Source organism: Lycium ferocissimum, chromosome 10 (assembly GCF_029784015.1).
Source record: "Lycium ferocissimum isolate CSIRO_LF1 chromosome 10, AGI_CSIRO_Lferr_CH_V1, whole genome shotgun sequence".
NCBI classification, from domain to species: domain Eukaryota; kingdom Viridiplantae; phylum Streptophyta; class Magnoliopsida; order Solanales; family Solanaceae; genus Lycium; species Lycium ferocissimum.
The window spans coordinates 18144107-18169902 of NC_081351.1; the positions used below are offsets into that span (position 1 = coordinate 18144107).

General features: G+C 39.6%; 3 protein-coding genes across 3 annotated transcripts; 1 reads left to right on the forward strand and 2 right to left on the reverse strand.

Moving 5' to 3' along the window:
- The first annotated feature begins 3268 nt into the window (after nt 1-3268).
- On the forward strand, nt 3269-4220 carry LOC132034676 (uncharacterized mitochondrial protein AtMg00810-like). The gene is made up of 2 exons (XM_059425052.1): nt 3269-3349; nt 3519-4220. The coding sequence occupies exons 1-2, from the start codon at nt 3269-3271 to the stop codon at nt 4218-4220; spliced, it is 783 nt and encodes a 260-aa protein (XP_059281035.1).
- Nucleotides 4221-12382: 8162 nt separating this feature from the next.
- LOC132034677 (uncharacterized) lies at nt 12383-14492 on the reverse strand. The gene is made up of 3 exons (XM_059425053.1): nt 13890-14492; nt 13255-13306; nt 12383-12588 (listed from the first exon to the last, which is right to left on the reverse strand). Exons 1-3 carry the CDS (start codon nt 14490-14492, stop codon nt 12383-12385), a joined length of 861 nt encoding a protein of 286 aa, XP_059281036.1.
- Nucleotides 14493-23123: 8631 nt separating this feature from the next.
- LOC132034680 (uncharacterized) lies at nt 23124-25591 on the reverse strand. The gene is made up of 5 exons (XM_059425054.1): nt 25010-25591; nt 24721-24916; nt 23875-24464; nt 23566-23723; nt 23124-23481 (listed from the first exon to the last, which is right to left on the reverse strand). The coding sequence occupies exons 1-5, from the start codon at nt 25589-25591 to the stop codon at nt 23124-23126; spliced, it is 1884 nt and encodes a 627-aa protein (XP_059281037.1).
- Nucleotides 25592-25796: the final 205 nt, after the last annotated feature.

Sequence of the window (25796 nt, forward strand, 5' to 3'; positions counted from 1 at the left end):
TATCTGCAGTTGCAATCAATTTTTTTTTTTCATTTTTTACAAAGTTTTTTTTTGGCGCAAAAATGACAAGTACAAATTCGAGTAGTACAGTTGCAGGATCGATGATCACAATCATTGATCATCATCATCCTTTGTATTTGTATCTATCTGATGCACCAGGATCGTTATCTGTAGAAATCACATTAACATGAATGGACAATTATACACTATAGAGTAGAGCAATGAAGCTAGCTTTGCTTGGGAAGAACAAATTGGGATTCATTGATGGATCAGTGAAGAGAACAGATTATTAAGGAGATCTCGAGAGATTATGGGATCGCAGTTGTAGTTTCGTGGTTAATGGGCAATGTGAGTAAAAATCTGCTCAGTGGAATATTGTTCAACACAGATGCACACTACATATGGAAGGATCTTAAGGAGAGATTTGACAAAGTGAATAGGTCAAGAGCATTCCACTTGCATAAAGGTATCTTCACTCTCACTCAAGGAGTTTTACCTGTTTCTATGTATTATTCAAGGCTAAAGGATTTGTGGGATGAGTATGACTCAATTGTCCTACCACCTGCTTGTGATTGTCCTAAGTCAAAAGAATATGTGGATCATCTACAATACCAGCATATGTTACAGTTTTTAATGGGGCTTAGCGATAGCCAGGAGCTAGATTCTTATGATGCAATAGACTCCAAATGTAAATCAAGTATATGCAATGATTAATCAGGATGAGAGCCAAAGAATTGTTGCAGGATCAAGCCAATTAATGCAGGATGTGATGGAGCCATCTGCTATGTTTACAACCAGGAATGGAAATGGCAATTCAAGGCCAAAGAGACCTTATAATCCAAATTCCTCAGGACTTTTGTCACATGAAAGGACATGAGAGCCGACGTGTCAAATTGATGAAATGCACCTTTCCGTCATAGAATCTGCACAAGAGAAATGTTACAAACTTATTGGCTATCCTGAAGACTTTAAAGGAAACAAGAAGGCAAATGCAGTAATAGGAGGTGACTTGCAGTTGAATGAGCATGCTGCAGTACAGCAGGAGTTGCATTATCAACCACACAACTTACTGCGGCGCCAGTAGCACAAAGAAATGCAAAAAGATAGTCGGTATTCCCTTATCAACCGCCTCAATTTATGATTCAATATTCTCCTTATCAACAGCTAGGACTGTCTCAAAGATGGGGTCAATATGCACAACCAGGATCAATTCCATATGCACCTGGTCAAATGGCTCAGTTCACTCCAAATCAGCATCAACAATTGCTTGGGATTCTCAATAGTAACAATCACAAATCAGACAAATCTGAGACTAGTGCCAATGCCAACATAGTAGGTAACTATGTTCTTGATACTGAAAGTGACTTTATTTTGAAATGAATTGTGGATATAGGTGCTACTAATCACATGATTAGTCATCAGAAATTCTTACAAAGTCAAGGTTTGATAGAAAATGCAGGCAAGGTGCAATTACCAACTGGTGACTCAAAGACAGGTGTCACATATTGGGAATTACCAACTAGGATGAGGTGATGTCCTTAGAAATGTTCTTTGTGTCCCAGATTTCGTGTTTAACCTTATGTCAGTCTCAAAGATGACAAAGAAACCGAATTGTTCTGTCTCTTTCTTTCCTAAATGCTGCAGATTTCAGGATCTCTTATCTGGGAGGGTGAGAGTGATTGGTAAAGAGAATGAAGGACTCTATATACTAAATCTGAGCACGTATGTTCAAGGAGGAAGAGCAAATAAGTGCATGGCTATCACACAAGAACCTGATGCAGCAGTGTGGCATCAAAGATTGTGTCATGTGCCCATGAGTGTCTTGAGGAAACTGTCTCTTTTCAGGAGTAATAAGCAATTTACTTTGAATAATTGTGAAGTTTGTCCCTTTGCTAGACAAACTAGAGCCCCTTCCCACATAGTCATAGTAGAACTATTGATATTTTTCACTTACTGCATATGGATGTATGGGGGCCATATGAGGTTGAAACATATAATGGTATGAGGTACTTTTTGACCATAATTGATGATCATTCTAGATGGACTTGGATTTTTCTGATGAGACTTAAATCTAATGTGATTATGCTGTTAAAACATTTCTTTATTGAAGTAGAAACACAGTTTGGTAAGAAAATCAAAAGAGTTAGCTCAGACAATGGCACTGAATTCTTCAACCAATACTGTAAAGAACTGTTGCTCAGTAAAGGTGTCATACATGAGAGCTCCTATCCATACGCCCCTTAACAGAATGGTGTAGTGGAGAGGAGACATAGACATATCCTTGCGACTGCAAGAGCAATTAAGTTTTAAGGCAGCTTACCTGATAGATTCTGGGGATTGTGTATAGAAGCTACAGTGTATGTGATAAATAGGGTTCCTTCTACTGTATTAGGTGACAAATCACCCTATGAGGTCATGTATAAGAAGTCTCCTACCTTGACACACCTGAGGATTATTGGTTGTCTATGTTATGCCACTAATCTCACCAAGTAGGATAAGTTCAGTCCTAGAGCTGTCAAGGCAATACTTATCGGATATGGGACTTCTCAGAAAGGATACAAACTTTTTGATATGGATAATAGAGTATTTTTCATGAGTAGGGATGTAGTGTTCATGGAAACCATTTTTCCTTTCAAAGGTTGTGCTCTTGATCAAAGACAGTCAAGCCACACCTCATAAACACTTTTCCTTTAATGACTTAGTTCCTAATCCTACTCCAACTCATACTGTTCCACCTGTTCCAACTATAGTTACTGTCCCAACTATAGCCGATCCCCCTATTTCTCATACCTCAGCTATTGATCCTGCCACATCACCTATTCTACCACCTACCACTCATGATGTGAGAAAGTTTACAAGACCCTCTAAACCACCCATATGGCATAAAGACTATGTCACTAAATCTGGTTCTGCAAGTTGTAATTACTCAATTGGTTCAGTCATAGATTATACTGGCTTATCTCAGAAGTATCAAAGTTTTGCTTCCCAGTTTCCTTTGGAAGTTGAACCTACTAACTATATAGAGGCTGATAAACATCCCAAATGGATAGAGACAATGCAGACTGAACTTTAAGCCCTGGAGGATAACAAAACTTGGGAGTTAGTGTCACTTCCTCCTGGCAAGAAGCCAATTGGCTGCAGATGGGTTTATAAAGTGAAATACAAAGCCAATGGAAAAGTTGAAAGATTGAAAGCTAGACTTGTTGCTAAGGGTTACAACCAGAAGGAGAGGATCGGAATACCCGAGACATTCTCTCCATGAGTCAAAATGGCTACGAAGAAGATCCGATTCTTGTTGCTAAGCAATCGAACATTCGGCAAATGGATGTCTACAATGCCTTCTTGCAAGGTGACTTGTATGAGAGGTGTGCATGACTATTCCCCGAAGGATTACGTGAGAGAAGGACAAGAATCAAGTCTCGGACACTCTTGAAGTCACTCTATGGCCCCAAGCGAAGCTTCTGTGCAAGTGGAACATTAAACTCACCACTGCTTTGACCTCATCTGGTTTCCATCAGAGTACTAGAGACTACTCTTTATTCACAAAGTGCCATAAAGACAAAATTGTCCTGACCTATGTTGATGACTTGTTGATCATTGGTAATGATGATCATTTGATCCAGGAGACAAAGAGAGCCTTGCAAGCAGCTTTCAAAATCAAAGACCTTGGTGAGCTTAGATACTTCCTTGGCATTGAGTTTGCTAGAAGCAAAGATGGCATTTTGATGCACCAAAGAAAGTATGCATTGGAGCTTATTTCAGATATGGGACTTGCAGGGTCCAAACCTACATCTACCCCCATGGAAGTGAACCAAAAGTTGACTACAACAGAGTTTGATCATCACATACCTTCAGAAAATTCAGATCCACTTTTGTCCAATCCTACAGCTTATCAAAGAATTATTGAGAGGCTTTTTTACCTCACAACCACTAGGCCTGATATAGCATTTGCTGTGCAATGCTTGAGCCAATTTATGCACTCTTCAAAAGAGTCTCATATGGAGGCAGCAATCAGGTTTGTCAAGTACATCAAACAAGCACCTGGATTGGGGATTTTGATGAACTCACATAGCCTCAATCACTTGAGTGTACACTGTGATGCAGATTGGGGTTCCTGTGTGAACAGTAGAAGGTCTATCACTGGATATTTGGTCAAGTATGGTTCATCTCCCATTTGTTGGAGGTCCAAGAAACAAGCTATCAAGCTTCTAGGAGTTTAGTCACTGAGTACAGGCAATGGCATCCTCGATTCTTTGAAGTTGTATGGTTAACAGGCCTGTTTCATGAGTTAAGAGTGGAGATTATGCTTTCTATTCCCCTGTCAAGTGATAGCAAATCTGTACTACAATTTGCAGCCAACCCAGTATTCCATGAGAGGACTAAGCATATTGATATGCCTTGATATGTCGTGGGAGGTGTGAAGGAACTTAGCAAGTGTGTTGATTTGCCTTGATATGCCGTGGTATACACTACTAATATACCAACAGCAATGGCATTAGTCATTGGGCTCGATTAGTTAGTTGAGCAGGAAGTTAGTTAGTCTTCTAATTGTAATTATGATGAGGCAGCTAATTACTTAGTTTGTTAGTCTTAGCTGTGTCTTAGCTGTCACTACATTACAAAGCTAGATCAATTGTATATATAGCACACGATCATGTACATTTGAGAGTAATGAAAATATATCAGAAATTTCCCAACTGTTTTCTTCTTCTTCTTCTTCTTCTTCTTCTTCTTCTTCTTCTTCTTCTTCTTCTTCTTCTTCTTCTTCTTCTTCTTCTTCTTCTTCTTCTTCTAAGTTCATCCATATTAACTTCACCAGTTATCATTCTCGGTAACTTCCACGGCAGATTGCAATCTTATGGGGGTGAAAGGAGTGGGTGGGGAAGGAGGAGGCAGTTTGTGAAGTGTGAAGGGATTTAGTGGTGGAAGAGGGGAGGAGTAAAATGGGTTAGGGGTGGTGAGGTGGCAATGCTACTTGGCATCCACCTCATCAAATTTTATTGCCATATAGGATGACATGTTCATGGTGGACAACTTTAACGGAGGAGGGGTATATTTGAACTAATAGTATAATGGCAAGGGTATATTTGCACCCAAAGTATAACGAGGGGTATATTTTGCCCTTTTTCAATAATACAAGGGTATATTTGACCCTTTTCCGTTATAGAAATGTGTTCTAAAACTAAATTACTTTATAAAAATGTGTAATACATTTTAGGCTTCAGTCATCGACAGACCCCTGAACTTGTCCTGATATTCCATTTAGACCCCCTAACTGAGACGTTGACCATCTGGACCCTCGAACACAAGCTAAACTGTGCCATTTGAACACATCGTGCCAGCTTGGCACATGCGTGCAATACATTGCTTTAAAAAGAGCGTGGGAGACCAAATTTTTCATTTTTAAAAAAAAAAAAAAATTTTAATCATAAAAATTAATTTAAGAAAAAATCTATTTAAATAATTAAAAAAAAAAACTAAAAAACCCAACCCATCCTCTCCGATCTGAAAACCTAGCCCATTTCGCCGCCGTCGCTCCACTTTAAAATCTATTTAAACAAATCTCCGACAAAAAGCGGCACCATTTTTTTTAATTATCTAAATAGATTTTGAAGTGCAGCGGCGGTGGCGGCAGCGAGGGCAGCGAAGTGGGCTAGGTTCAGATCGGAGAGGATGGTTTGGGTTTTTCAGATTTTTTTTAATTATTTAAATAGATTTTAAAATATATTTTTCTTAATTTTTTTTTGTTGACATAACTTATTTTTATTGGTCTATTTTTCCATATCACAGCAAGTGAAGCTTACGCACCACACTTGATCTGGACTGTGTTCAAATGGCACAGTTTAGCTTGTGTTCGAGGGTCCAGATGGTCAATATCTCAGTTGGGATGTCTAAATGGAATATCAGGACAAGTTCAGGGGTTTGTTGATGACTTTAGCCTACATTTTAAGAAGACTAAAAGAAAAAATAATATCACATAAAAAGAAACTGAATAGTATTTTGATATGTTCTCAATAGAAAAGGGGTGTCAAGTGATGAACCTAGTTGAAATATTAAATGGAGTACTTAAAAAATAGACTTTGGTGATATTAAGCGGTGTTGCATATGAACGAGTTTAAGATCTCTAGTTAGTTGTTTTCCATTGTACCAAAAAAAATAAAAGCTACACTTTACTCTCAGAATTTACTGTTTAGCCTTTTTCAGATCTAGAGTTTTTCCTTTTTCTTAAATACTGTTAAAATTACCAATAGAAAGTTCAGGTCTTTAATTTCATGAAATTTGAGGAAGAGTATAAATATTTTCTTTTTTGAAATATGTATCTTTCAAGACCCTCAAATAAAAAATAACCACAAACTATTTAATAAGATGTATCAATTGATAGTGTTCTTTCATTTCTATTTGTACTTGTTAAAAGTTATGATATTTAATAAGTATATAAGAATTTCTCATTTTTTATGATAATGTCGGTAATTGGTGTTTCGATCACATGCGCATTATTAACCAATTTTCAATCTTTTATACCATTCTATATACTACTGAATTAATGCACCTGAATTAAGATGGTCCAATCTTTCAACACGATAAGTGAAAGCTTTGGACGTTTTGCCAAAGCTTTATGGTGTAAATTTTTCTTGACCGTCCCTTGATAATGCAAGGAATTTGTTAGTTTTATCATGATGATATATAGAGTGGCTTTTATTTCCATAAAAAAATATGAATTCGAGAGGAGAAAATTACAAAACCTGAAAATGCACTTAAAACACATTAAAAACTTGCAGGAACTAAGAGAATGTCTCGAAACTAATCTCTTCAGGTATGTCAGAATTTCAAGTATTGAATTAGTCTTTCGACTTGTTGCTTCCCTAGCCAGTTGACTGAAAATTGATATCAAAATAGTGCATGATTTTCTACTTGAACTCCACAACTGTTGTCTTCTTGTATGTCTGCCACTAATTTGTAATTGATCTACATATTGTTTGTATAGACTACTAAAAGAAAACTATACAAGTTTTAGTTTTTATTCCATGTGTCAACTGAGAAACTTTTGCAAACATTCTGGAAGAATATATGGTAGTATAATTTCGTGTACTTCTGATGATAATTTATTTTAGAGGTATATTGCATGAAAAACAAATCATTGAATATATCTTCCAAGCAAAATTACGCGATGTAGCTAACTTAAACATCGTATTTATGATACATACAGATACTTCCCGAAAATTACCAAACATAGTTACACTTTGGATTTTTTAGCAAATACCCTCTTTGTAGCTTAATTGCTTCAGTTGATTCTGCTACACCACGATAGCTCAATAGCACTGGACTTCAAATTATTGGGCATCTGTTCGTGCAAATTCCTTTGACCCTATTGTTGGGCAAAACGGCCCAAAGATACTCTTAACATGATGTGATATTGTCCGCTTTGGGCCAAGCCCGCACGGTTTTTCCCAAAAGGCCTCACATCATTAAGAGTATCCAACTCCTTATAAGTAGCTTCTTTTTCTTTCCAGCTACCAATGTGGTACTTTGTTCGCACACCCAACAATCTCCCCCTCTAACTAAGTTCCACATGGCTCATTATCATACCATGGATTAGAGACATCGTCAGAGTATTTACGGTCATCGAAGCCCAAAGGCTGTGTATGTGTCTTCAAAGCTACGGGTAAAGGTCGTTGTCACAACCCCAACGAGGAGTATGACAGGCTCCGACCCGTAGGCCGAAAGTCACGACTTAACGCTTACTTGACATCACCTACCATAACTCAAAGAACACTCGCACGCGAAAAAGGCCCAACATAGAAATATCCGATAATTCAACACACACACACACACACACACACACACACATATATATATATACGCAGACCGACAAGGTCGCCACAATATAAAGTATATCACAAAGCCGGCAAGGCTATCAGAAAATATCCAGAACCCAAAACAAGGCCGACAAGGCCATACATAATATTTACATATCCCACTATGTCTATGAGCCTCTAAGAGTGTACATATGAACATATACTACAATAGCAGAAAAATACCAAAAGACAGCAAGTCCGGAGAAGTGGCACTTGCTAACACCGCTAAAGTTGGAAAGTCCTACTGCGGTCGCTCCTCAATAACCCCCCGTCGGTGCTCGCAAGACGAAATGCGGCGTCCCGTGCAATGGGACGTCGGACGGATAAAAGTAATCTTGAGTAAGTAAGGCTGGAATTAATAACATAAGTAAAACAGATACAAAGACAATAGAAGTAACCCGTCATCTGAGAATGTACAGTATACAATGCATGAGTTTAAAATCATAAGCAAGCACACACACACACACACACACACACACATATATATATATATATATATATATATATATATATATATATATATAGTATCATCATCATAACGTACCCGGCCTTTTCAGGACTCGGTGTATAAGTACCCGGCCCTTTCGGGACTCGGTGTGTAAGTACCCAGCCCTTTCGGGACTCGATGTGTAATACCAACTGATCAGTGGTTGCACAATAGGTGTCGTACCCGGCCGACTATAGCGCAGCTCGGTGTAGTAAAATAGTGCATACATACATATATACCATGCATAATAAGCCAGTAAAGTAACAACGGCCTTTCAGAGTGACATAAGGTCACAACCTCTGAATGAATTATGGAGCTCGTATCGGATCCAAGGAATTAGCTTAATGGTGATAAACATAATAATATGGTAAGAATCAATCAAATAAGTAAGGCATTAAGATTTGAAATACATAGCATAGGAATGGAGTGAAGTTGTTATGGAACGCTTATGTTCATGTTCTAGTTGGGTTCGTGCCAAAGAAAGAAGGAAACGAACACCTTACATACCTTATCCGTCAAGCCACCACTTAAAGAATTCCTTACACCGATGCTTGCCCTTCACCCGAACCTATATATCGAGAAATACATCTTTAATCATACTTTCATCATATTTCCATCAACTTATAAGCACTAATTATTGAAGACTAATTTGAGTTACGAAAATTTGGGCAAAGATCTCCCTTATATCACATACTTCCTCCAAATACCAAAACAACTCCCAAACAATACCAACAAAATCAACAACAACATCCTTAATATTCTACAAGATAAATATGTATATTCTCATCCAAAACTCTCTTCAAACCTCAATCCATAAACCAACAACATCAACACAACAAACTATAACTCTTATTCTTGTAAATATTCCAAAATCAACGTTGATAAAGAGAGAGATTCAATGATTCATACCTTATATTTACTAAAGTAGCAAGATCTTCAATATTTACTTTGTTTCCAAGCCAACTCCAACACAGAATGAAATTATAATCGAGACTACACGTTGTCCGGACCTTGATTAATATGCCGTAACTTGAATTTTACTCAAAATCCTCACTTTTTATGTGATATAAAAGATATTCTTAGTTGCTGAATTTTCTTGAAATTTTTAGAAGTTTTTGATGGAAAAAATGGGGTTTTTAACCTTTTTATAGTGGCTCAAAGTCGGCAGTACTGTAACAGCGCTGTAGTAGTGTTGTTTCTGTTATGTCAGCCTAAAATGTAACGTCCATAATTCTCTACTCCGATGTCCTATCGATGAGAGGGTTGTTGCGTTAGAAACTAGACTCGACGAACTTCATTTTAGGATTTTAAAACGCCTTAAAACTCCTAATATGCATGAAGATATACCTCTCCAAAGTTGATCCAAAATTCTATCCTTGATTCTGCCAACTTTTTTTTTTCTTCTTTCAAATTTTTGGCAAACTTGTTTTTCCTTGATTTGCTTGGTCCCAGAGTCTTCCATAGCTTATTATATGAACTTAAACCCTCGTAACCATGAGATAAATGCATACAATCTCCCATATCCTAGGAAATGCTCCACGTCTACACTTAAACAACTAATGCCTAGTAGATTTCACGTACAAGACTACGAGGTGTAACATTCTCCCCCCCTTCAAAGACATTCGACCTCGAATGTCGGAATACCCGAGGGTTAATAAAATTTCCACGGAACGTTAGTAAAGTATCTCTCGTGATTAGAGCACCTCTAATCTCCTACATGTCACAAGTCCTAATCACAAGTCCTACATGATACCGTAATCAATGACACGCAGTCATACAATGATTAGAATAATATTCCTCATCTTATTGACTCTTAAGGGGGGGTTTAAATATAACTCTTACCTTGTAAGTGATTTGCGGATATAGCAGAACCTTGCAAGAATTCTTTCGGAGTAGTATCATCTGTGACGGGGAATAAATGGGGATACTTGGACTTCATTTCTGCTTCGGCTTCCCATGTCATCTCTTCCCTATCTTTACTCCTCCATAGAACCTTCACTGAAGTCACGTCTTTGTTTCGGAGTCTGCGGAATTGTTTGTTGAGAATAGCAATTGGTTCTTCCTCGTATGTTAGATTTTTTGTAACTTGTATATCGTCAATACGCACGATTCTGGATGGATCTCCAATACACTTCCTAAGCATGGACACATGGAAAACTGGATGAACCGCTTGCGCTTCGACGGCGACTCCAATTCATAAGCCACTCCGGCCTACCCTTCGGATGATCTTATAAGGTCCGATATATCGGGGATTAAGTTTCCCTTTCTTACCAAATCGCATCACGCCTTTTATAGGTGATATCTTCAGAAACACCCAATCACCTACTTAAAATTCTAATTCTCGTCATCGTACATCTGCATAAGATTTCTAATGACTCTGAGCTGTACACAATCGTTCCTGATAAGCTTTACCTTTTCAATAGCCTGATGAACAAGGTCTGGCCCAAATAAGTTTGCTTCTCCGACTTCAAACCAACCGGCAGGGGACCTACACTTCCTACCATATAAAGCTTCATACGGAGCCATTTTGATACTGGCATGATAGCTATTGTTATAAGCAAACTCTATCAAAGGCAAATGATCATCCCAACTTCCTTGGAAATCCAAAGTACACAGGCTCGTAACATATCTTCCAAAGTCTGAATAGTCCGCTCGGCTTTCCCGTCGATCGCGGATGGAAAGCCGTACTAAGATTTACTCGAGTACCAAGACTTTCCCGAAAAGATTTCTAACTTTGCCGTAAACCGTGCGCCTCGTTCGAAATAATTGACAATGGAATGCCACGAAGGTGCACAATCTCCTTAAGATATAGCTTAGCATAGTCTTCAGCAAGATAGGTTTTTACTGGCAAGAAATGAGCTGATTTAGTTACCCTATCAACAATCACCCAAATAGAATCGAATTTGCGGTGAGAACGGGGCAATCCCGTGACAAAATCCATATTAATCACTTCCCACTTCCATGCTGGGATCTCCATTTCTTGTAATAAGCCATTGGGTTTCTGATGTTCGATCTTTACCTGTTGGCAAGTGGGGCATTGAGCTACAAAGTTAGCAATATCTTTCTTCATATCATTCCACCAGTAAAAGCCCTTGAGGTCATGATACATCTTGGTGGATCGGGATGAATTGAATACGGGAGTAATGAAATTCTCGACATGATCCCGTCCCCAAGCCCGGCACATTTGGAACGCACAAACGACCTCGATGTTTGAGAAACCCATTTGAATCCAGTTCGAAGGCTGAGATCCGATTTTGCTGCACTCCCTCCTTAATATTAACTAACACTGGATCTTCATACTGTTGAGTCTTTACATCTGAGGCAAGAGTCGATTGGGATATATTCGTAAAGCAATTCCAGTGTCTTCCGAATCTAGTAAGCGAACTCCCAAATTTGCTAAGCGATGAAGTTCTCTAGTCATTTCAATTTTTTTGTCGGCACATGCAATAGGCTTCCCATTGATTTGCGACTTAGGGCATCGGCTACAACGTTAGCTTTTGCCCGGGGTGATATAAAATCTCGGCATCGTAATCCTTTAGCAATTCGAGCCATCTTCGTTGCCTCAAATTCAATTCCTTTTGCCTAAATATATATCAAGGCTTTTATGGTCCGTATAGATATCGACATGAACTCCATATAAATAATGTCGCCATATCTTTAGCGCGTGAATCACCGCCGCCACTTCGATCATGGGTTGGATAATTTTGCTCATGTTTCCGTAGTTGTCGGGAGGCATAAGCAATCACCTTACCATTTTGCATCAACACACATCCCAGGCCGGTGCGTGACGCATCACAGTATACAGTGTAACCCTCGGTGCCTTCTGGAAGGGTGAGGACAGGAGCAGATGTCAACTTATCTTTCAATTTCTGGAAACTCCGCTCGCACGCTTCTGACCATTGAAACTTGGCCCCCTTCTGAGTTAATTTTGTAAGGGGAGGCGCTATAGAAGAAAATCCCTCTACAAATCTTCGATAATATCCAAGAAGACCCAAGAAACTTGACTTCCGAAATGGTTGTTGGTCAGGCCGGGCCAACCTTAACCCGCTTCGATCTTCTGATCATCAACTTTAATACCTTTATCAGACACAATATGGCCTAGAAAATCTACTGAAGTTAGCCAAAATTCACATTTGAAAAATTTGGCATACAGCCTTTGATCTCGCAATGTTTGCAACACCTTTCGGAGGTGATCAGCATGTTCTGTCTCCGAACGAGAATATACCAAGATATCGTCAATGAACACTATAACAAAAACAACCAAGAAGGGTCGAATATGGTGTTCATTAGCGCCATAAACGCCGCAGGAGCATTTGTCAATCCGAAAGACATAACTAAGAATTCAAAATGCCCATATCTCGTTCGGAAAGCTGTCTTCGAATGTCTTCCCCTTTTACACGTAGCTGATGATACCCTGACCTTAAGTCAATCTTCGAGAAGCATTTAGCACCCTGTAGCTGGTCAAACAAATCATCAATTCTAGGCAATGGATATTTGTTCTTAATAGTCACCTTATTCAATTGCCGGTAGTCAATACACATTCTTAGTGAGCCATCCTTTTTGCGCACAAATAATACCGGTGCTCCCCACGGAGAAGTACTGGGCCTAATGAAGCCCTTGTCTAACAAGTCCTGCACAATTGCACCTTCAATTCGCGCAACTCGGCGGGGGACATACGATAAGTGGGGAATAGAGATGGGTTGAGTGTCCGGATACACATCAATCGTAAATTCAATTTCCTTTCGGGAGGGAGGCACAGTAATTCATCGGGGAATACATCCTGAAATTCATTAACTACAGGAACGGATTGCAAAGTTGGCGGTTTAGCTTCAGTGCTCCTAACTCGAACCAAATGATAAATATATCCTTTGGAAATTATTTTTCGCGCCTTAAGGTAGGAAATAAACCTACCCTTTGGTGCTGGGGTATTGCCCATCCATTTAAGAACTGGTTCACCCGGAAACTGAAATTTCACAGTTTTGGACCAACATTCCACATTGGCATAGCAAGAGGCTAGCCAATCCATTCCCATAATAGCGTCAAAGTCCACCATTTCTAACTCCACTAGATCAGCAACTGTTTCACGACCACATATCGTAACCACACACCTACGATAAATTCGTCTTGCAATAACAGGTTCCCCGACCGGAGTAGAGACCAAGAAAGGCTTGGACAAAGATTCGGGCTTTATACCGAACTTATCAGCAATATAAGGTGTGATATAAGATAGCGTGGAACCCGGATCGATCAATGCATAGACATCATAAGAACAAATGGATAAAATACCTGTCACAACATCTGGAGACGACTCAAGATCCTGCCGTCCTGCAAGTGCATAAATACGATTCTGGTTGTTTGCGAAGCGACACCGACCTCTTCCCTACCTCTACCTCGCCGGGGTGGAGAAGACCCTTGTCCAGGAGGGCGAACAGAAGATGAAGAACCTGCGATCGAACCTGTCGGCTGAGCCGGGCCTCCTCTACCACGAGATGGACAGTTTCCCATAACATGACCAGGCTGCCCACAAGAGTAACACACCCCCATACCCTGGCGGCACTGGCCAAAGTGGCCCTTACCGCACTGATCACAACGGGGCAGTGGGGCCCTCGCCTGGCTCGATTCTCCTCTGTAAGAAGGAACTGAAGCTCTCGAGCTTCGACTCGGTCCCGCAATGGTGGGTCTATCAACGCCGCCCTGCGGAACTTGGAAGGTGCACTAACCGGCCGAAGGATCGATCTTCTATAAGAATAGGGCCTATAATCTTCACGATAAGCACACGAATAACACACAACGGACCTGGCCCGCTTATAACTGCCCCTACTCGGGTCTTGCTCAGTCAGCTGTCGGCGTTCAAGGTCCTTCAAATTCTGAGCATATGCCTGAATACGAGCAATATCCATGCCGCTTTGCAGTGAGGCCGTCATACAATCTTTAATCAAGTGAGGCCCAAGTCCCGTCACAAAACGATGCATCCCATCTTCCATTTCAGCTACCATCGCCGGGGCGTATCTAGCCAAGGAGTTAAACTTCAAACTATATTCCCGAACACTCATATTATTCTGATGAAGCAATAGAAATTCATCAGCTCTAGCTCTGCGAACCTCAGCGGGCAGATAATGATCCAGAAAGGCTCTGGTGAATTCGACCATGCGCCGCGGTGCGTTCGGCCCTCTCGATTGCTGCCAGGACTCATACCATACCGCGGCCACATCCCACGGTCTATAAGAAGCTAGCTCCCGCTGATTCTGTATCAAAAGCATGTATTACCCTCAAAGCGCGGCCCATTCGATCTATAAAATTCTGAGGGTCATCCTTCGGGTTTGTCCCCGTGAACACCGAGGGTCCAAAGTATAAAAGTCACGTACGCGGGAACTAACGACCTATCCGGAAGGCCGGCCCCCGAGTTTGAGTAGCCACCAATCTAGTCAATAACCCCCGGAGTCGCATCTCGCAAGTCCCCGTTTGTATTCGGCGGGGGGGATGGGGCCCGGAGGGTGAGGAGCCGGAGAGGGGGAGGCGGAGCCCTATCCTGCTCTTCTGCACCTGATGGAATAGAGGTAGCATGCAAGGGGGTAGCGCTCTGAGCCTCGCTATGCCCTAACTCAGCTGGCGGTACTCTGCTCGGGCCTTCCCTAGCAGTGCCCAGTATTCTGCTGACTTTCTTCTTCCTCGGAGGCATCGCTGAAAATTAAACACGAAAAGATTAGATAGTTGCATTCTTAACTTGGCTTTATCACATGATCTAGATCATGCAGAAAAGTATCTTCCTAAATGCCCTGTAGCCTCCTGGCTATAGATATGGTGCACGACATATCGATAACCCATGACTCTACTGGACACGGCTCATAGACATCCCTAGGACGAATCGCCCGATACCAATTTGTCACACCCCAACGAGGAGTATGACAAGCTCGACCGTAGGCGAAAATCCACCTAACTTAACAATTACTTGGACATCACATACCATAACTCAAAGAACATAAAAACATAGACACACACATAATTCAACACATATATATATATGCGGACCGACAAGGTCGCCACAATATAAAGTATATCATAAAGCCGTAAAGGCTATCGAAAATATCCGGAACCCAAAACAAGGCCGACAAGGCCATACATAATATTTACATATCCCACTATGTCTATGAGCCTCTAAGAGTGTACATATGAACATATACTACACTAGCAGAAAAATACCAAAAGACAGCAAGTCCGGAGAAGTGGCACTTGCTAACACCGCTGAAGTTGGAAAGTCCTACTGCGGTCGCTCCTCAATAACCCTGTCAGTGACCAAGACGAAAAAATGCGGCGTCTGTGCAATGGGACGTCGGTACGGATAAAAGTACCGAGTATGTAAGGCAAATTAATAACATAAGTAAAATGGAGATACAAAGACAATAGAAGTAACCTGCTATCTGAGAATGTACAGTATACAATGCATGAGTTTAAAATCATAAGCAAGCATATATATATATATATATATATATATATATATATATAAATAGTATCATCATCATAACTTACCCGGCCTTTTCAAGACTCGGTGTATAACGTACCCGGCCCTTTCGGGACTCGGTGTGTAACGTACCCGGCCCTTTCGGGACTCGGTGTATAATACCAACTGATCAATGGTTGCATAATAGGTGCCGTACCCGGCCGACTATAGCGCGGCTCGGTGTAGTAAAATAGTGCATACATACATATATACCATGCATAATAAGCCAGTGAAGTAACAACGGCCTTTCGGAGTGACATAAGGTCATAACCTCCTAATGAATTATGGAGCTCGAATCGGATCCAAGGAATTAGCTTAATGGAGATAAACATAATAATATGGTAAGAATCAATCAAATAAGTAAGGCATTAAGATTTGAAATACATAGCATAGGAATGGAGTGAAGTTGTTATGGAATGCTTATGCTCATGTTCTAGTTGGGGTCGTGCCAAAGAAAGAAGGAAACGAACTCCTTACATACCTTATCCGTCAAGCCACCACTTAAAGAATTCCTTACACCGATGCTTGACCTTCACCTGAACTTATATATCGAGAAATACATCTTTAATCATACTTTCATCATATTTCCATCAACTTATAAGCACTAATTATTGAAGACTAATTTGGGTTACGAAAATTTGGGCAGCATCTCCCCTATATCACATACTTCCTCCAAATACCAAAACAACTCCCAAACAATACCAACAACATCAACAACAACATCCTCAATATTCTACAAGATAAATATGTATATTCTCATCCAAAACTCTCTTCAAACCTCAATCCATAAACCAACAACATCAACACAACAAATTATAACTCTTATTCTTGTAAATATTCCTAAATCAACGTTGATAAAGAGAGAGATTCAATGATTCATACCTTATATTTACTAACGTAGCAAGATCTTCAATATTTACTTTTTTTCCAAGCCAACTCCAACATAGAATGAAATTATAATCGAGACTACACGTTGTCCGGACCTTGATTAATACGCCGTAACTTGAATTTTACTCAAAATCCTCACTTTTTATGTGATATAAAAGAGAGTCTTAGTTGCTGAATTTTAGAAGTTTTTGATGGAAAAAATGGGGTTTTTAACCTTTTTATAGTGGCTCAAAGTCGGTAGTAATCTTTAGCAAATACGTAGCTTGATGTTGTTTACGTTCGTCACCCTAAATTGTAACTTCCATAATTCTCTACTCTGATGTCCTATCGATGAGAGGGTTGTTGCGTTAGAAACTAGACTCGACGAACTTCATTTTAGGATTTTGAAACGCCTTAAAACTCCTAATATGCATGAAGATATACCCCTCCAAAGTTGATCCAAAATTTTATCCTTGATTCTGCCAACTTTTTTTTTCTTCTTTTAAATTTTCGGCAAACTTATTTTTCCTTGATTTGCTTGGTCCCAGAGTCTTCCATAGCTTATTATATGAACTTAAACCTTCGTAACCATGAGATAGATGCATACAATCCCCTATATCCTAGGAAATGCTCCACGTCTACACTTAAACAACTAATGCCTAGTAGATATCATGTACAAGACTACGAGGTGTAACAGTCGTAAACCGGCCCGTAGACGGGCAAAGGCACTGAGCTAGGCCCCACGCCACATCCGCCATCTTCATACTCGTCCCGCCAAACCATTGGCTCTGATACCAGTTGTTGGGCTAAAATGGCCCAAAGATACTCTTAACATGATGTGATATTGTCCGCTTTGGGCCAAGCCCGCACGGTTTTCCCCAAAAGGCCTCACATCATTAAGAGTATCCAACTCCTTATAAGTAGCTTCTTTTTCTTTCCAGCTACCAATGTGGTACTTTGTTCGCACACCCAACACCTATTGGCATCCGGCAGTTTTCTTCTCCTGCACGATTTTATCCCCTAATTGGAACTTCTAACACACCTAGCCAACACCTTCATTTCTTCGTCTTAGACTGTGGATTTCATGAATGTTACGTTGTACTACGTATCATAGATCTGGGTTGTTGGCGCCGGCGATTTGGAAAATTAAAAACCTAGAATTCGTTGAATTGGTTTTTTTTGTTTATTTGTATCTTATGGGTCATCGGATACAATGTATCTCACGAAATGGAAAAACGGTGACATACAATTTGGTGATGATTGGTGTGGTTTCAGGTGGTGGATAAAGGTGTATCTCATAAAATAGATGTGGGTAGTGGAAAAGTTTAGAGCGGGATATGGTTGATCCAGAGAGAGCTATGGATTTTTTAACAGAAATTCAAATAAAAAATAGGCAGAGGGAGTTAATTGTAAATGCAGAGATATAATGAAGGGCCAGGATTAGAAGTAATTAAATGAGGCTCAACGACTGTGATGTAATCAACTGAGAATAAATATCCACGAGGAGAGAGAAATCATCAACAAAAATCTGATTTCCTAACAAACTCTCCCAATTTTTTCTTCTTCTGCTTCTTCTCAATTTCAGATGGAGCTCACAAAAATGGCTACTATAGTTGTTCATTTTCCATTTTAGTTGCTTTTCCCTTTTTTGTTGTAGCTGCAATTCCGCTGCATATAATAGAAAACGTCCCGAAAAGATCGCGTGATCTTAATTTCTGTTACTTTTTTTATTGGAATTAATCTGAGTTCATAACAATTGGTGTCAGAGCCTTTGATTCTGCAACCTATTGTTCTCGAAATCATGGTTGAAGGTACAAGGAAGAAACTAATAAATGAGAACTAGGCTTATCAAGATGAGCTACTGCTCGAATTATGTAATGGCCAGCAGGCCTTGGGTGCTACACAAGTCGGAATACAAGGCGCATGGAGCAACTATTAGATCGGTTGCTTGCGATGGAGAGGAGACCCAACAGAGGCCCTGAGCAGGTGCAAGGGATTGAGGATGGATAGCTTCCCTTTCTAGTTCCAGAAGTTCGACCAGCTAGGAAACAACGGGGACTGTTCCTACTTCTAAATGAGAACTACTGAGCTTTGAAGGCTCTGGATAGATATTTCAATTTTTATAAGATTTTTGAGGAACAAGGGTGGAAGGACATTAACAGCAAATATTTTCAAAGTTGGTTCATTAAGAGCAAATATTTTTAAAGTTGGTTCCAACTTATTAGTTTCCATTTTCAAAGTTGGTTCATTAAGTTCATCAAGAGCAAATATTTCAAAAGAAATTCTAGAGTCCCACTCCAAGTGTTAGCAATTGCTATCCTCAATTCCTTAATTTTAAAATGAGTTTCAAATTGGAAAGGATGGGTGCCCCTTTGACTAGAAAATCTTGCAATAACAATGTAACTACATTCTTGTTGATTGGTCTTCACATAGTTGAAGTGAAGACATCACTGAAGGCCCTAAATGCTCAGCAAGCCAATGCCTGAAAGTATAGTTTGAAGTTGTGCAGTCAACTTTCTGAAGTTCCCTCTTTATTTTTCTATACTCATCAATGGAAAAGTCAGGAACTTTACTAATAGTAACAAGTTCAAGCACACCAATACAACTGGTTGGAGAAGAAAGGTTGAAAATTGGCAATAATTTGAAGGCTTCAATACCAATGGATTTTGCCAAATCACAGAGCAAATAGTACGATTGGTTTGAAAAAGTGGAAGAGAGATTTGCCATTTTTTTGGCAAATTTTTGGTGGACTCTTTCGTATATTATGGAAGTTGGGGAGAATTCTCTTCGCATGTTATTGAATAAGAGGTGAGCAAAGCAGAAAGGATGCTGCCATCTCATGCACATTATTAACCAAATTTCAAAATTTTATACCATTCTATAGATTACTGAATTAATGCACCTGAATTAACATGGTCCAATCTTTCAACACGATAAGTGAAGGCTTTGGGCGTTTTGTGAAAGCTTTATGTGTAAATTTTTCTTGACCGTCCCTTGATAATGCAAGGAATTTGGTAGTTTTATCATGATGATGTATAGAGTGGCTTTTATTTCCATAAAAAAATTTGAATTCGAGAGGAGAAAATTACAAAACCTGAAAATACACTTAAAACACATTAAAAACTTACAGGAACTAAGAGAATATCTCGAAACTAATCTCCGGGTATGGCAGAATTTCAAGTATTGAATTAGTCTTTCGACATGTTTCCCCGTACCAATTGACTGAAAATTAATATCAAAATAGTGCATGATTTTCTACTTGAACTCCACAACCGTTGTCTTTTTGTATGTCTGCCACTAATTTGTAATTCATCTACATATTGTTTGTATAGACTACTAAAAGTAAACTATACAAGTTGTTTTTTTTTTCCATGTATCAACTGAGAAACTTTTGCAAACATTCTGGAAGAATATATAGTAGTATAATTTCGTGTACTTCTGATGATAATTTATTTTAGAGGTATATTGCATGAAAAACAATAGACCCTTGTGGTCCGGCCCTTCCCCGGACCCCGCGCATAGCGGGAGCTTAGTGCACCGGGCTGCCCTTTTTTTTTATTGCATGAAAAATAAATCACTGAATATATCTTCCAAGAAAAATTACACGGTGTAGCTAACTTAAACATCGTATTTATGATACATACATATACTTCCCAAAAATTACCAAACGTAGCTTTGGATTTTTTAGCAAATACCCTCTTTGTAGCTTAATTGCTTCAGTTGATTCTGCTACACCACGATAGCTCAATAGCACTGGACTTCAAATTATTGGGCATCTGTTCGTGCAAATTCCTTTGACCCGATCGGCGTCCGGCAGTTTTCTTCTCTGGCACGGTTTCATCCCCTAATTGGAACTTCTAACACACCTAGCCAACACCATCATTTCTCCGTCTTAGACTGTGGATTTCACAATGATAAATAAATATATCTGTCTTAGACCGTGGATTTCATGAATGTGTAATGGTCCAAGTATGGATCTGAACTAAAATTAAGTAAAGGCGAAAACGAACAATTTTTGTGGGACAATTTTCGATTTTATATCACCAAATGGAACTCAAATACAATGAAATTGAAAGACTAATAAATTAAAACTAGATAGATGAGGAGTCCACCATTGTCATCATGAATCTGCCAAGAAGAAAGAAGAAGGAGAATCAGATTTAGAAGAAGAAGAAGAAAGGAAAGAGAGAAGGGGAGAATGCGTGAGAAAGAAGAAGAAGGGAGTTAGAAATGACCCGTCCAAAACTAATTTCTCTCTCCTTTCACTTTCAGTTATAACAACCCCTTCGATGACATGGCAAAATCGTGGCCCTCTAAGTTCATTAATTAACTTCTAATCCTGATGGTGCAATTTTAATGTTAGTTGCTCCTTCTTACCCGACCTTCGATTTCGATCCTCCACAAAGAACAATTATTCTACTCATTTCCTTTTATTTAGTCTAGTCATTACAATTCCCACTGCTTCAAACAATCCTTATCCTCAAGGATTAATTATTAAAATCTAGGAACTGAGCCTTAATGCACTGATAATCTTCCCAAGTAGCATCCTCAGGAGGTAGGTTGGACAATTGGATTAGCACACGAGCCACTACAACATTGTTTCTTTTGATCAACTGCCTTTGTAGTATAGCAACAGGCTTGACCAAGAACTGGCCATCATCCCAGTGTTGGGAAGTAATGTTTGTACCACCACTCTGTCACTAATCTTTTTCTTAAGCAAGGAGACATGGTACACAGGATCAACCTTACTAGCCTAAGGCAATTCTAATCGATATGCAACATTCCCAATCCTGGCCAGTATCTTATATGGCCCATAATACTTGGAATTGAGCTTCAAACTTCTCCTTAAGGCAATAGAAGATTGCCTGTATGGTTGTAGCTTTAGATAGACCATATCTCCCACCTGGAATTCCCTGTCAGACCTCCTTCTATCAACATAGTACTTCATTCTCTCCTGAGCTTTAGTCAAATTATCCTTTAGCAACTGCTACATCTGTTGTCTTTTCATTATTGTATCTTCAGCTGCTGGAACTATAGTTTTAAGCCAAGGTCCTAAAGATAGGTGAGGAGGTGAGTAGCCATACAATGCTTCAAAGGGAATGCATTGTAAGCTGGTATGGAAATTGGTGTTATACCACCACTCAGCAGCTTGAAGCCAGTGCTTCCAATGAGTAGGCCTGCTAGCAGTCATGCACCTAAGATAGTTTTCAAGGCACTTATTCACCCTCTCAGTTTGACTATCGCTATGAGGGTGATATGAAATGCTATAGTGTAATTGTGTTCCCAGTAACTTGAATAAAGCTTGCCAAAAATTACTGAGAAATATTCTATCTCTGTCTATAACAATAGATTCAGGCGCGCCGTGTGAGCTATGAATCCTTTCCCAAAATAATTCAGCAATAGTGGAAGCAGTATAAGGATGAGCAAGAGCTATGAAGTGAGCATACTTGGTCATCGTATCAACTACTACTAAGATCGCATCCTTGTTTCTTGATTTAGGCAGTCCTTCAATGAAGTCCATGCTAATATGACTCCAGGCTTGATTTGGAATAGGAAGGGGCTGTAGCAAGCCTGGAGAAGCTACATTTTCTTCCTTGCTTCTGAGGCATATGTCACAACTAGAAACAAAGGCTATTACCAGCTGTTTCATTCCTGGCTAGTAGAACAGCTGAGACAATCTCTTAAAGGTGCCAAGTTGACCTGAATGACCCCCATAGGTGATTCATGGAAAATGGTGATTAACTGGTTCCTAAGACCACCAAAGGCTCCAACATATAGCTTTCATTTTCTTTTGAGAACCCCAGATGAATAGTGTCAAATACTTGGACCATGTAAGTCCACAGATACTTGGGAAATAATTTCCATAACTTGAGTATCATTTTCATAGCTTGAATTGATTTCAAGCATCCAAGAAGGGACAGGTATGCTAATAGCCATCAACTACCCTTTGTAATGATCAGTGGAAGGATCAGTTTCATGTTGTCTAGAGAGGGCATCAGCAACTCTATTTTCAGCCCCTTTCTTGTACTGGACCTCATAATCTAACTCCAATAATTTGGTCATTCCCTTCTACTGAACTGCAGAAGTCACCTTTTGTTCTAACAAGAACCTTAAACTGTGGTGATCAGTCCTGATCACAAAGTGTTTAAATTGTAAATAGTGTCTCTATTTCTCAACAACATTCAAGAGTGCCATGTACTCTTTTTCATATATAGACTTGTCCCTATGTTTCTGAGCTAATACTTTACTCAGATATGCCATTGTTTTTCCATCCTGCATTAAAACTGCACCAATTCCTCCATGACTTGCATCAGTTTCTACAACAAACTCCTTAGAATAGTTTGGCAAACTCAAAAAAGGAGTAGTAGTCATAGCTTTCTTTAGAGCAAAGGAAAGCTAGCTCAGCCTCCTGGTTTTATTTGAATGAATCCTTCTTAAGTAAATCAGTAAGTGGCCTACATATAGTGCCATAATTAGCAACATACTTCCTGTAATAGCCTGTTAGTCCCAAAAACCCTCTAAGAGCCCTTAGTGTGGTTGGCCTAGGCCAGTCAACCATAGCTTGGATTTTAGAAGGGTCAGTGGAAACCCCATCTGCAGTGATCACATGGCCCAAATACTCCACTTTAGGCAGGCCAAAAGAGCACTTAGATTTTTTTGCCAATAAGGAATGTTTCCTTAGAGTATCAAATACAACAGTCAAACGTTTTACATGGTCTTCTATAGAAGCACTGTAAATCAATATATCATCAAAGAATACTAGTGCAAATTTCCTGAGAAATGGTTAAAAAACCTGATTCATTAATGCTTAAAAAGTTGTTGGGGCATTAGTCAACCCAAAAGGTATGACTTTAAACTCATAGTGTCCCATATGTGTCCTGAATGCAGTCTTGTGCACATCTTCAACCTTCATTCTGATCTGGTGATATCCTGCCCTCAGATCCACCTTTGAAGAGATCACAGCCCCATAAAGTTCATCTAATAGATCAGCAACAATGGGAATAAGGTACTTATCCTTGATGGTAATGTCATTTAACCCTCTATAATCCACACAGAACCTCTATGTCCCATCTCTCTTTTTGACTAGCAAGGCTGGGGAGGAAAAGGGCGATTGGCTTTGCTGAATGATCCCATTAGTGAGCATCTCTTTTTGATAGTAGTTATACCTGTAAGGTCTCAAACTGACTGGAAGAGCCCCAGGTTTTAGTGGTATTGAGTGATCTAGCAGGAGGCAAGGTTTTGGGTTCTGAAAACACATCAGTGTAAGACTCCAACAGTTCTTGTATTGCCTCATCTATAGGGTCTTGGTTTGATTGTACCAATGCACTCATCATGAATAAGTGAGCAATAAGAGCTTGCCCCTTCTTCAACATCTTGCCCATAGTGCCACTAGAGATCATGCTAAGCTTGCTCTCTTCAGATATCCCATGCAGAACCAACTTGTTATTTTTTCTTCCAATAGTGATACAGTTCCTTTCATGGTCAAACTTAGTGGGATTGTGCTTCTTCATCCAGTCATTACCTAATACAATGTCACACCCTCCTAAAGGTATAATAAGCAAATTCTCCCTAAATGGTCTCCCTTGCATTTTCCAGCTAAACTCCTTACACTGAGAACTAGTCATGACATAGTTACCATCAGCAACAGTCTCTCTCACTGGAGAACAAGAGCTAGAACAATAACCAGTTTCCTTGACAGTGTTCATGTCAATGAAACTGTGAGTAGCTTCTGAATCAATCAAAGACTGCCAATTTTCTGTTTTTGACAATACCCCTCACTAATATAGTGTTAACTCCTTGATTGTCTCCTGATACGGCATTCAGGCATACAACTTCCATAACTTTTTGTTCAATATCTCATTTTATAATTAGGACAACAACATTTTTCTCATTTCCAACCTCAAAGATCTCAGGTACAGCACTTGGTTCACCCAACATACAGTTCAGTTGTTGTTTCTTACACTAATGCCCTGGTGTGAATTTTTCTCCACATCTGAAACACAAGTGGTTACTCTTCCTATAGTCATACTCTTCAGGAGTTAACCTAAATCCATTAGGTCTAGATGCATTAGGTAAAGTTCCCTTAGCAGTAGTGAAATTGTTGGGCTTAGCAAATAGTTTAGTAACTGGTTTGGCTTTCTTCTCAGCCACTTCAATGGCCTTTTCCTGCAGTCTTGCTTGTTCTATAGCTAGCCTAAGAGTGGTGTGCTTTTGAAGTTTGAATCCTACACTAACTTATTCCTTCAAGGCTCCAATGAAACTAGACAAAAAGTGAGATTCATCTAGGTGAGGATTTCTTACCAACATATGAGCCTTCTTATCTTCAAACTGTGCCAAAAATTCATCAACAGTCCCTATTTGACTCAGTTTGTTGAACTCTTCCACTACATCTTCTAATACCTCATCACTGAATTTGACAATTAGTTCCTCTTTGAACTCATCCCAACCAACTTCTCCCTTGTTCAACACCAGTGAGTGGTACCATGTCTCAACTACCCCATTCAAGTAAAGGGCAGCAGCTTCCACCTTAGAATCTTCCTGAGTTCTATATAGCTTAAAATACCTTTCATACTTCCTAAGCCACACTTTAGGGTCCTGACCTTCGAAACTTGGTAATTCCCACTTAGGAGGAGGGGTTTGAATTGCAATCTGAGGTTTGACTACTCTTACCTCTTGCACAGGATTGGGTAAGATCCCATCACCTTGAGCTCTTTGTTGGGGTCTTTCCAAAGCAGTCAACCATTCCAATATCAACTCTAAGGTCCCTTGAATTCCTCTTTGTGTCTGTTGAAGTGCTTGTTGACCAGCAGTCAACTCATTCAACACCTCCTCATGCTGAGTGAGCTTATCATCCATGGTATACATACGTGTTCCTTCTGCCATAATTCAACCCATAAGCTGCAAAATCGACTACTCTAATACCAATTGTAATGATCCAAGTATGGATCTAAACTAAAATTAAGTAAAGGCGAAAATGAACAATTTTTGTGGGACAATTTTTGATTGTATATCACCAAATGGAACTCAAATACAATGAAATTGAAAGACTAATAAACTAAAACTAGATAGATGAGGATTTCACCATTGT

Bases quoted from the DNA above. Each gene is read 5' to 3' on its own strand.
- LOC132034677 (XM_059425053.1), bottom strand. From the start codon at position 14,492: ATGGTCGAATTCACCAGAGCCTTTCTGGATCATTATCTGCCCGCTGAG. The intron at 13,307-13,889 runs GTATGGGGGTGT...GTGAAATTTCAG, and splicing joins CTTTGGCCAGTGCCGCCAGG to TTTCCGGGTGAACCAGTTCT. The intron at 12,589-13,254 runs GTAGGTTTATTT...TTTTTGTTATAG, and splicing joins CAATACCCCAGCACCAAAGG to TGTTCATTGACGATATCTTG.
- LOC132034676 (XM_059425052.1), top strand. From the start codon at position 3,269: ATGGCTACGAAGAAGATCCGATTCTTGTTGCTAAGCAATCGAACATTC. The intron at 3,350-3,518 runs GTGACTTGTATG...GGTTTCCATCAG, and splicing joins CTACAATGCCTTCTTGCAAG to AGTACTAGAGACTACTCTTT.
- LOC132034680 (XM_059425054.1), bottom strand. From the start codon at position 25,591: ATGGCAGAAGGAACACGTATGTATACCATGGATGATAAGCTCACTCAG. The intron at 23,724-23,874 runs GTATAACTACTA...ATTACCATCAAG, and splicing joins GTCAGTTTGAGACCTTACAG to GATAAGTACCTTATTCCCAT. The intron at 23,482-23,565 runs GTTTAAAGTCAT...ACCATTTCTCAG, and splicing joins ACACATATGGGACACTATGA to GAAATTTGCACTAGTATTCT.